The following is a 13,102-nucleotide window of genomic DNA, read 5'->3' as shown; positions in this document are numbered from 1 at the left end:
GTATCAAAGCTAATGACACATTGTCAAACGGCCGCCGTGGGTAGCCATGCAAAATGACTGTGGCACTGCATCCAAAATGGCACACTATTCCCTATTTACTTCTGACCAGGAAACCCAAGGCTCTGGTTAAACTTAGTGAATAGGGTGCCATTTGAAACACATTTTGGATGTCTCATTATAGGTCATGATTGTGCTACTATATGATGATAAACAGTAGTGATACACACTACTAATACTGCTATCTACAGTAGTTAAAGTGTGTGACTATAATTGTGAATCTGTCCACATCTGCATTGAAAGAGAGCATGCATATCTAGCTTGGTGTGCTACCTTTTGTCAGAGAGGTTCACATAGAGAGAATATGGTGACAATAGCCACTGTTACTGCACCTCTGTTCCATTGCATCCGGAGGCACCTTGTTGGCCCATTGGTCCTTGAAGGCCTGGGATGCCCTAGAGTAACAATTTGGCAAATATTACACTGGATGAAGACACACACACACACACACACACACACACACACACACACACACACACACACACTTACCGGTAGACCTGGTGTCCCAGCAAATCCTTCTTTACCCTCAGGTCCCTGAAGAAATAGAAATGATTGTAGTCTTAGGAACTGCAGGATTATATAAAATATATAGCATCAAAAAAAAATCTGACATTTATTGTGGAAAGTTACCCGATTGCCATATTGTCCTGGAGGTCCATGAGGGCCCACGTCCCCCTGGGAAAGACAATCAAGACATGATTCAGGTATGCTTCTTTTCGCAGGTATGAAAACGTGCAACTTTAGGTTCTCAAGGCTAGTACACTGCTAACTGTACCAAAACCTTGGACAATGCAGTCATGTGTTAACTTAAGAGTTTAAATGGCTAACTGTGCTAATCTAAGATCAGGTTCCCTCTGTCCATATAATAGTTTATAAAAGGCCAAACTAATCCTAGATCAGCACTCATTTTAGATGCTTTATGAATACGGGCCATGTATAATATTTCCATTTAATGGCAATTTTTATGTGGAGCATACTGTAGTGCAGGTAAGGAAAGTACCTTTGGTCCCACTGATCCAGGGTGACCCTCTGAGCCCGGATAGCCAACCGACCCAGGTAGACCAGTCTCTCCTGAGTAACCCTTTTCTCCCTGTGTGTGTGTGTGTGTGTGTGTGTGTGTGTGTGTGTGTGTGTGTGTGTGTGTGTGTGTGTGTGAAAGAGAGCGAGAGAGATGGAGAGAAAAACAGAAACAGAGAATATTGAATAGTGTGATGAGAACAAAATGATTGCAACAGTTACTCCCAAGGGTGCTTGCCTTGGCTGGGGGTCTGCTTACCTTATTGCCTTTGACTCCTTCACAGTGACACCTCGACTTCCCAGTACAAGCACACTAGAACAAAAACAGCACACACTCATTATAGCTGGCTTTTTATTTTGTTGCCCAGCACAGAGACACTGTACTCAATTTATTGTATATGTAATACGTTTCTGTAACCTACAATGTCAAGTTAAGATTCGGTTGGTATGTTTTTTCTCAAGTTTTGATGTAAAATAGCCTAGGGGCCTTGTAGTGGTCGTAGAGGCTGGAAATCAGCGGAATGAAGTAGGTCGAAGTGCTCAATGTGTATATTTACAGTTCTTGGTGATCCAGCGGTGAGACATAATATAACTACAAATATCAAATAAGTGTAGTACACTAGCAATACACTGGCAACCGCTAAAAGAAAAGCTTCTGAATCAGGAAATGTCCATATATACTAAACAAAAATATATAAGCAACATGTAAAGCGTCAGGTCCCATGTTTCATGAGCTGAAATAAAAGATCCCAGAAATGTTCCACACGCACAAAAAGCTTATTTCTCTCAAATTGTGCACAAATTTGTTTACATCCCTGTTAGTTCGCATGTTTTCCTATACCAAGATAATCCATCAAACTGACAGGTGTTGCTGATTAAACAGCATGATCATTACACATGTGCACCTTTGCTTGGGGACAGTAAAAACTCTAAAACGTGCAGTTTTGTCACACAACACAATGCCACAGATTTCTGAAGTTTTGAGGGAGTGTGCAATTGGCAATTGACTACAGGAATGTCCACCGAGTGGTTGCCAGAGAACTGAATGTTAATTTCACTACCATAAGCCGCCTCCAACGTCATTTTAGAGAATTTGGCACTACGTCCACCTGGCCTCCCAATCGCAGACCACGTGTAACCATGCCAGCCCAGGACCTCCACGTCCGGCTTCTTCACCTTCTGAGACCAGCCACCCGGACAGCTGATGAAACTGTGGGTTTGTACAACTGAAGAACTTCTGCACAAACTGTCAGAAACCATCTCAGGGAAGCTCATTTGCAAGCTTGTCGTCCTCACCAGGGTCTTAACCTGACTGCAGTTTGGCGTCGTAACCGACTTCAGTGGGTAAATGCTCACCTTTGATGGCCACTTGCATGCTGGAGAAGTGTGCTCTTCACGGATGAGTGTGTGGGTGAGCGGATTGCTGATGTTAACGTTGTCAACAGAGTGCCCTATGGTGGTGGTGGAGTTATGTATGGGCAGGCAATAAGCTACGGACAACGAACACAATAGCATTGTATCGATGGCAATTTGAATGGATAGAGATACCACCACAATCATCTTATGTTTCAGCATGATAATGCATGGCCCCATATCGCTAGGATTTGTGCACAATTCCTGGAACCTGAAAATGTCCCAGTTCTTCCATGGCCTGAATACTCACCAGACATGTCACCCATTGAGCATGTTTGGGATGCTCTGGATCGATGTGGGTGTTCCAGTTCCCACCAATATACAGAATCTTCACACCGCCATTGAAAAGGAGTGGGACAACATTCCACAGGCCACGATACTGACTGGTTTTCTGATCCACGCCACTACCTTTTTTTTAAGGTATCTGTGACCAACAGATGCATTTCGGTATTCTTAGTCATGTCAAATCCATAGATTAGGGCCTAATTCATTTGTTTAAATTGACTGATTTCCTTATATGAACTGTAACTCAGTAAAATCTTAGAAATTGTTGCATGTTGCGTTCATATTTTTGTTCACTGTACATTTCTACATTGGTAGCCTACATTAATCTAAAGCAGACCTAATCACAATATCTATTCAGAGTTCTTAAATAGAACACTTTACAAAATGTTCTTCCAACTCATAGAAGCTTACTGACTCCCAATCGTGGCACACGCATGCCACGTATTTCTATTCGCGCTGAGGCAACAGAACAGAGAAACCAGACGCATGAACCCATGGAGTGCTCATTTAAAATAGCAGAAAACTTTTACTCATAAATGTAGTTGTTTGTTAGCTCTTCAAATGATCTCTGAGAATGAAAACAGTCAATTCATGTGATAATATGTATTCTCAGTGAATTTGGTGATGTTTCCATCCCATCTTACATCCTGATATCATCAGGTTCTTACTTGCTATTAAGTTGTAGTTCTTTTTAAGTGAGAGTCCAGCCCAACTTGTGGACTGAGAGTTTTTTTTTGAAAGTGGACTGAGAGTCCAGCCCAACTTGAGTCGATTTACAGTGGCGTCCATAATTCAAACCTTCAGAAATGAGAACAGGTATGCAACTATCTAATGACTATTTTAGCATTACAGTAATGTACCGTAAAATACGTATGACTGCATAGTATTGCATAAACATTTGTAACTCTAAACCATCCATTTACTGCACTGCATTGAATGAATGAGGTTGGTTATCATGCTGTACTACCTTTTTTGTACATTGTTTACAGTTCCTATGCCGAACACATACTGTGTTTGTATTCTGTACAGAGTGGAAAGGCAAAGACATCATGGAGGACAAGGAGGCTTGTTTACAGATGTAAAGAGACTGCAATTATAAATATGGTTTTGGCCAACAATGCCATTAGGATTCGAGAGATAAGAGAGCATATCTTAAATAATGACACCATATTTAACAACATCAATGCTGTAAGCCTGTCGACCATACAACGCATCCTCCAACAGCACCGAGTGACGATGAAACAACTTTACAAGGTGCCATTTGAGAGAAACTCTGACAGAGTCAAGAATATGCGACATGACTTTGTAGAGGTATGTATGCAACACTACTTCCAGTACTTCAGACATACCATATTTACTCATCTGTATATCCTTTTGTCTGTTACAGAGAGTATTGGAGCTGGATGCCCATGAAATTCGCCATTAATTTATTTATGTGGATGAGGTTGGCTTCAACCTCACCAAAACCAGGCGCCGCGGAAGAAATGTAATAGGACAGAGGGCAATTACCAATGTCCCTGGACAGCGTGGGGGTAATATAACTATCACTCAAAACGGGGTCCTCCATCACAATGCCACACTGGGTCCGTACAACACCGGCCATATGCTCACTTTTCTGGATGCAATTTACACAATGCTTGTCCCTGATCCAGATCAGGAGCCTGCTAGATTTGTGGTTTTATGGGACAATGTTAGTTTTCACCAGGCTGTTCTGGTCCAAAACTGGTTTGCCACCCATCCACAATTTGTAGTTTTGTACCTATCCCCATATTCACCTTTTCTAAATCCCATAGAGGAATTCTTCTCAGCCTGGAGCTGGTGAAAGTGTATGATCGCCAACCCTATGCCCGCATGCCGCTTCTCCAGGCAATGGAGGAGGCATGTGGGGACATAAAGGGTTGCCTCTGTCCAAGGTTGGATACGCCATGCTAGGAGATACTTCCCTCGACGTTTGGCAAGAGAAAACATATCTTGTGATGTGGACGAAGTATTGTGGCCAGACCCAGGCCGGAGAAGAGATGAAGCGTAGCTTAGTACTGGTGACTGTACCATTTCCTTTACTGCCCCCCCCCCCCCCCGGGACCCCACACACACAATTGTGTTCTTTACTGTGTTCTAAAGAATATACTTTTGGTTTACATATGTTTATGGTTTTGTTGTATGCTACTGTATACAACAGTAATGTTTGGCCTAATAAATATTTTCTGTTTCTACCTTGCATTGGTGCTTACAGTGTACTTGTTACCCCTCTCAGCAGATTACTTTCACTGTAGAACATTGTATTGAAATGTAGTTATAAGCCTACGAAAGAGCTTTAGATTTAGAATAGTGTTTACATGGTATATCCAAAAATGTACTTTATGAAAGCAGTGTTTGCCATTTGATGCAAATGCTTCATTCTGACATGTGTTTATGGCATTTTGAATGCAGTGTTACATTTTGAAGGAGATGTGAGGCATTTTGCATTTTGTGTGTGCAGTTTTGGGAATTGTGTGTAGAGTTTTGAAAAAAGGAGACAGTTTTGAAAACGTGTGTAAGCAGTTGAAAAACTGTAAACCAATGTAATCATTTCACATAACTTATTTTGGATCAATGGTTGCGTAGTGGAAGAGGTCTACAAACAAAATGAATGTACAATGAAAGGTTTTGAATGTAAGACCGGCTGCGTTACCAGCTTGGAGTTTTGTATTAAAAGTTTTGAAAATTCACGACATACACTTGTGGAAAAAGTACCAAAGTGAGAAAAATAAATCAATAAAGTTACAATTTGCCAATTTAGGTGTAGTCAATTAGCTTATTTCTCAGATCAAATTATATGTCAACAAAATAATGTTGATGGAATGCTAATCTTATCAATTTCTAACAAATCATTTCAGAACCATATGAGATGGAGGGTCTCAAAATCCCGTTTGTTTTATTTTTTAGGTGGAATGGCCCAGCTGCTAAACAGCAACAATTGTGCTTAGTTTATGAGGCCATGGTTGTGTGTAACCAAACCACAACACTAAAACAAATCCTCTTGTTTTAATGTAAAAAAGGAACAGTATGTTACCATTCCATATTTTAAGTTATCCAATACTGTTGCTACTGAAATTGATTTACAGTGCCAATAATTATACTGTACACATTTTACAGCAACATACAGTGCCAATGCAAAAGTATTCATCCCCCTTGGCATTTTTCCTATTTTGTTGTATTACAACCTGTAATTTCAATTTATTTTTATTTGGATTTCATGTAAAAGACATACACAAAATAGTCCAACTTGGTGACGTGAAATACAAAAAATAACTTGTTTAAAAAATTAAATTAAAATTAAAAACAAAAGTGGTACGCACATATGTATTCACCCCCTTTGCTATGAAGCCCCTAAATAAGATCTGGTGCAACCAATTACCCACAGAAGTCACATAATTAGTTAAATAAAGTCCACCTGTGTGGAATCTGAAATTTCAGTACCACCACCAAGCAAGTGGCACCACCAAGCAAGTGACACCATGAAGACCAAGGAGCTCTACAAACAGTTCAGGGACAAAGTTGTGGAGAAATACAGATCGGGGTTGGGTTATAAAATAAGATCAGAAACTTTGAACATCCCAAGGAGCGCCATTAAATCCATTATTAGAAAATGGAAAGAATATGGCACCACAACAAACCTGCCAAGAGAGGGCCGCCCACTAAAACTCACAGACCAGACAAGAAGGGAATTAATCAGAAAGGCAACAAAGAGACCAAAGATAACCCTGAAGGAGCTGCAAAGCTCCACAGCGGAAAATTGAGTATCTGTTCATAGGACCACTTTAAGCCGTACACTCCCAGAGCTGGGCTTTATGGAAGAGTGTCCAGAAAAAGCCATTGCTCAAAGAAAAAAATGATCTAAAAGACGTGGTACTCTGGTCAGATGACTAAAATTGAGCATTTTGGCCATCAAGGAAAATGCTGTGTCTTGCGCAAACCCAACACCTCTCATCACCCCGAGAATAACATGCCCACAATGTTTTTCATTGGCAGGGACTGGGAAACGGGTCAGTATTGGGGGGGGGGGGGTGAATAGTTTTGCACACTCAAGTTCTGTTTTTTTATTACTTTGTTTCTCAATAAAAATAATGTGCGTCTTCAAAGTGGTAGGCATGTTGTGTAAATCAAATGATACAACCCCCGAGAAAATATATTTTAAATCCAGGTTGTAAGGCAACAAAATAGGAAATGTCAAGGGGGTGAATACTTTCTCAAGCCACTGTACTCTTACTGTAAAGCTTTATTTGCATATTTCCCAGAGTGCCTTTCCTATCGAATGAATAGTAGTACCACCCATGACTCTATTTGTTAGTGAAAGAGAGATGTTGTTGTATTCATCCATGTTCTGTCCTGTAGCCTTCAACAAGTGAGATCCTAAGCAAATATGTTATCATAAAATGTTTATTTTATAACACAATATGTATTCATAAGGCCTTATTTTGAGGGCCTAGTTTTACTCTTGCACAGTGGCCTAAAAATCATAATTTACAGGCCACATCTGGCCTGCAAGTAGGATTGCAAAATTCTGGTAACTTTCTCAAGAATCCTGGAGGAATCTTCCAACTGGAATTTCTGGAAAACATGGGGATTTTGGGAAAGGTACCACAATTTTGCAACCCTACCTGTAAATCACATTATGCTGTCTTGCAAAGTGATGTGTAATTCCTATTGGAAACCAGTCAGAGTTAGGATATCCAAAAATTGGAATGTATTCACCTGTAACCTGCAGTCAGAATGACTGCCAGGGTCAGGCACTTTGTGAGGTGACTTCCTAAGCCATTTAAACTTTTTCGGGTGAAAAAAAAAGAAGCATAATCTAACTGATTGGATTAGTTTAGAAACATGTTATTTATCTTTGTGTAGCATAATATTAATCAATCAATCATTTTGAATATTTACAAATACAATAAGTTAACTGCTACTGTGTTTTACATAGCTTTTAATGTCTAAAATACATCTAATATTTCCCGACTGTTCAATGTTTTTCCCACAATGCAATGTCATTTATGGTAATCAACTGTATTAGGTTTACACAGTATGTGACTTGATTATACAGTAATTTTGCGAGACAATTACAGGATTATTATATATTTTTTTACAGTGTGGTAGTGACACAGCATTGTGCATCAACTAAGCTTATACTTGCTGTCCTCACTCATTTCCTCTCCTATTTTCCTGTCCTGAGTTTCCCTGATCCCTTCAAATTGACAACCCAAGTGTCCCTATACTCAGACTAAACACACACGCACACATACCATCCTCCATCCCCAAAATGCACTCGTCGTCCCCCTCAAACTTGAGTTAGTACGGAAAGGTGTAAACCCTCAAGTCCTAATGCACTTGTGGCACCACAAACAAACACATTGGGACTCGCACACGTCTGTTTACTGGCCCATCCACATGATTGATGCTGTTTGCAAATCAATGCAAACACTGAACCGCCGGTGTATCAACCCCCCCCAAGTAGGCCAGATTAAGACAAGTACAGTGTGTTCATCTTTAATAGCTTTATAGAGTAGCTTGCATGTTTGTGAGACAGACTTACTTTACATGAAAGGACATTTACTGAGTAAAGCAAAGTCAGTTACATCAGACATCCAGTCCAAACATTGCCAGCCTCTATACTGTAAATGTTTTTCTAGAGCTATGGTAAAATGTATATTTCAAATCTATCACTAAATCATTTGACTTTGTTGGAAGAGGTTGTACTATCCACAAATAAGAATGACAGCAATTGATTGACAAACACCTGAATACTTTCCTGCCAGTTCTGGACACCATTTATCAGATTTCAGCAGCCACTACTCTTAATTAAGCTTGTGGATATGGAACACCATTTGTTTGTCAAATAACCCTATTTGACGCATCAAATACGCTTTTCATTTGCCACGTCAAATAACACAATTCCATTACAGAATGTTGAGTGTGCTGAATTTGCACGCGCCAAGCGCCACCATTACGATCACTGTCAACGCTGTATAACACTGCGATGGTAATAAGACATTATTTGTTCGAGCAAATGTGAAACGTCTGTGTGAGCATTTGAAAGTAGATCTGGATCAAACGAGCAGGATCAAACATGTTTGCAAATATATTTGATACAGATGTTATCAGCAACTTCTGGGGTAACTAGCTAGCTTTAGATTGGTACAGTGGCTTGCAAAATTATTCACCCCCCTTGACATTTTTCCTATTTTGTTGCCTTACAACCTGCAATGAAAATAGATTTTGGGGGGGGGGAGTTTGTATCATTTGATTTACACAACATGCCTACCACTCTGAAGATGCAAAATATTTTTTCTTGCGAAACAAACAAGAAATAAGACATAAAAACAGAAAACTTGAGAGTGCATAACTATCCCCCCCCAAAGTCAATACATTGTAGAGCCACCTTTTGAAGCAATTACAGTTGCAAGTCTCTTGGGGTATGTCTTGGCACATTTTACCACTTTTGCCGATATCTTTTAGGCAAAACTGATCCAGCTCCTTCGATTTGGATGGGTTCCGCTGGTATACAGCAATCTTCAGGTCATACCACAGATTTTCAATTGGATTGAGGTCTGGGCTTTGACTAGGCCATTCCAAGACATTTAAATGTTCCCCTTAAACCACTGGAGAGTTGCTTTAGCAGCATGCTTAGGGTCATTGTCCTGCTGGAAAGGTCAACCTCTGTCCCAGTCTCAAATCTCTGGAAGACAAACAGGTTTCCCTCAAGAATTTCCCTGTATTTATCTCCATCTTTCATTCCTTAAATTCTGACCCGTTTCCCAGTCCCTGCCGATGAAAAACATCATGGGCATGTTATTCTCGGAGTGACGAGAGGTGTTTGGTTTGCGCGAGATATAGCATTTTCCTTGATGGCTAAAAAGCTCAATTTTAGTCTCATCTGATCAGAGTACCTTCTTCCATATGTTTGGGCAGTCTCACACATGGCTTTTGGCAAACACCAAACGTGTTTGCTTATTTTTAACCCAACCCTGTTCTGTATTTCTCCAGAATTTTTTCCCTGACCTGTTTGGAGAGCTCTTTGGTCTTCATGGTGCCACTTACTTGGTGGTGCCCCTTACTTAGTGGTGTTGCAGACTCTGGGGCCTTTCAGAACAGGTGTATATATACTGAGATCGTGTGACAGATCACGTCACACTTAAATAAAGTCCACCTGTGTGCAATTTAACTAATTATGTGACGTCTGAAGGTAATTGGTTGCACCAGATCATATTTAGGGGCTTCATAGCAAAGGGGGTGAATACATATGCACGTACCACTTTTCCATTATTTTACATTTTTGAAACAAGTTATTTTTTATATTTCACTTCACCAATTTGGACTATTTTGTGTAAGTCCATTACGTATAATCTAAATAAAAATCAATTTAAATTACAGGTTGTAATGCAACAAAATAGGAAAAACTCCAAGGGGGATGAATACTTTTGCAAGGCACTGTACCTAGGTAGCGCTAATGCAACCACCCTGAAAACAATGAACAGTAGAAACTGCAGTCATTTTCAATATTCTTAGCAATGATTTAGGAAACCATGTGAGTAAGTATTAGCTAGGTAGCCACTTGTTCTCCTATTGAAATAACTAGCTAGCCTGCTACTTAACCCTGTTGCCCAAAACTAGTGTTATAAGCAGCCAGCTAGCTTCATCTGACTACTATGGCTTGACGGGAATGGGTTATGTGTTGTGTAGCTAGCCACAATAAGGATTAGCCAAAATAGTGGAGTTTGCGTTTCGCCTTTAAAGTAAGTGTCCCTATTTGAAAGTCAGGGAAGGGACATTGTTTGCATCCATCAGCTAGCTAGCTTTTTTTACGACCACCACTGTCTACTCTAGAGCTTGTGTAAGTGTGTCTGCGCTCGTGCGGCAGCGGCACGGGCGCCAGACCAAACTGTACCAGCATCATAGCATACGTATCGGTGAATCATTGTGACATTTTAAATACGAGTGATAGTGTAATCAATGAGTAATAACGTCAAAAATGAATGGTGTTAAATTATGTGACGTACAGTCATATTCGGGTCCTGATTGGTCTATAAAGCTTATTTGACACGTCAGATAGTGTTATTTGACGTGCATATTTTTTGACACGTAAAGACCCAAACGGCGTTCCATATGTGGATGCCGTCTACCATAACACCTTTCACTTTATCACAGGTTGTAATACTCACCACTGCATCCTGTATCAAAATGTTGGGTGGTGCAGTGGTTAAGGACGCTGTACTGCAGTGCCAGCTTTGCCACCAGAGACTCTGGGTTCGCGCCCAGGCTCTGTCGTAATCGGCCGCGACCGGGAGGTCCGTGGAGCGACGCACAATTGGCCTAGCGTCGTCCAGGATAGGGAGGGCTTTGCCGGTAGGGATATCCTTGTCTCATCGCGCACCAGCGACTCCTGTGCCAGTGCGCGCTAACCAAGGTTGCCAGGTGCATGGTGTTTTTCCTTCAACACATTGGTGCGGCTGGCTTCCGGGTTTGATGCGCGCTGTGTTAGGAAGCAGTGCGTCTCTCCCGAGCCCGTACGGGAGTTGTAGCGATGAGACAAGATAGTAGCTACTAAACAATTTGGATACCACGAAAAAGGGGTAAAATTTAAACATTTAAAATAAAAAAATGTTGGCTGGTCTTCATTAAAGTCCCGTAGATTAGTCCATTTCAAAAGTTCTACATTTCAAGCTTCCGACTTAACTACATTGTTAAAGTATAAAAACATGAGATACCAAACCCATTCACAGGGTTGGTTAATGTTTTAGGTTCCTTGGGTCTCCACCGAACTACAATAAATACATCCACTTTTGTTTCATGTTCCACATTTTTGGAATCACTTACAAATGCATTACATTTGGTTTCCCTGGTGCCACAAGGGCAGTTTGAAACCTTGAAAAATGAGTTCACCGAGGAGTGCAGTTGTTTTGATTGACTTTAATTAACATTTTTGTCATTTAGCAGATGCTCTTATCCAGAGAGAATTCCAGTTAGTGCATTCAACCTAAGATAACTAGGTGGGACAATCACATTTCACAGTCATATAAACATTTTCCTCATTAAAGTAGATACCAGGCCTCCTCCACGTCTCCTAATGTACTGGCCTGTCTCCTGGTAACGCCTCCATGCTCTGGACACTACGCTGACAGACACAGCAAATCTTCTTGCCACAGCTCGCATTGATGTGTCATCCTGGATGAGCTGCACTACCTGAGCCACTTGTGTGAGTTGTAGACTCCGTCTCCTGCTACCACTAGAGTGAAAGCATCGCCAGCATTCAAAAGTGACCAAAACATCAGCCAGGAAGCATAGGAACTGAGAAGTGGTCTGTGGTCCCCACCTGCAGAACCACTCCTTTATTGGGGGTGTCTTGCTAATTGCCTATATTTTCCACCTGTTGTCTATTCCATTTCCACAACAGCATGTGCAATTTATTGTCAATCAGTGTTGCTTCCTAAGTGGACAGTTTGATTTCACAGAAGTGTGATTGACTTGGAGTTACATTGTGTTGTTTAAGTGTTCCCTTTATTTTTTTGAGCGGTGTACATTAGTAGTGCAGTGAGGTAACATAACTATTGCATTGTGTTAGGTGTGTGTACGGGAGGCGAAGTCAGGTGCAGGAGAGCAGAGTGTAGTGAACAGGCGCACTTTAATTCCAGTCCAAAACGACAGCACATAAAACATAAACGTACCCAAAAAACACAGAACATAACAAAAGTATAGCACCTGCACAAATCCACATAACAATAAACAATTACACACAAAGACATGATGGGGAAACAGAGGACTAAATACATGTAGATTGATTGGGCAATGAAAACCAGGTATGTATGGAACAAGACAAAACAAATGGACATATGAGAAATGGAGCGGCGATGGCTAGAAAGCCGGTGACGTCGATCGCCGAACGCCGCCCAAACAAGGAGAGGAGCCGACTTCGGCGGAAGTCGTGACACATTGGTCTGGTAGACAAAAGTTCAGTGTGTACAGAATAGAAATAAAAGTTATGGTGCAGTAGTCAGCCCATGGTTCAGCTGTTGAAACCGTCTTGTGGCTTGGCGGTAAAGGCTGGCTTTGAGACAGGTGGTCCGAGACTTAAATTCCAATACCCCCTTAGCCCTCCCCCTAAAGTTTACCAAACTTGTGTGATGTTTTTTTCTCTTTGTTTTGGTGTTCGGCAGGTATTTTTGCAGGTGTTTGAGTACACAAAACATTTTCTTGAGGCAAGTCGACGTTTGGTAGCCGAAGTCTAAGCACCTTTGTCTGTGATTGGTCAACAGTAGGTATTTTTCAATGAAGGGTGTGTTGTCATTCAAAGACAGACTAGTTT

General features: G+C 41.0%; 1 protein-coding gene across 1 annotated transcript in view; it reads right to left on the bottom strand.

Moving 5' to 3' along the window:
* LOC115114108 (collagen alpha-5(IV) chain-like) overlaps positions 1–13,102 on the bottom strand; it is a 65,511-nt gene that overhangs the window by 36,125 nt on the left and 16,284 nt on the right. The window contains exons 2-6 of the mRNA XM_065013278.1: positions 1,334–1,387; positions 1,058–1,147; positions 688–732; positions 547–591; positions 390–452 (exon numbers count right to left, since the gene is read on the bottom strand). Coding sequence (XP_064869350.1) covers positions 390–452; positions 547–591; positions 688–732; positions 1,058–1,147; positions 1,334–1,387 — 297 coding nt within the window. The remainder of the gene's footprint in view (positions 1–389; positions 453–546; positions 592–687; positions 733–1,057; positions 1,148–1,333; positions 1,388–13,102) is intronic.

This window comes from Oncorhynchus nerka, linkage group LG9b (assembly GCF_034236695.1).
Source record: "Oncorhynchus nerka isolate Pitt River linkage group LG9b, Oner_Uvic_2.0, whole genome shotgun sequence".
Taxonomy (NCBI): domain Eukaryota; kingdom Metazoa; phylum Chordata; class Actinopteri; order Salmoniformes; family Salmonidae; genus Oncorhynchus; species Oncorhynchus nerka.
The sequence above is the reverse complement of the archived record's forward strand: the minus strand, read 5'-3'. Positions and strand labels throughout refer to the sequence as shown.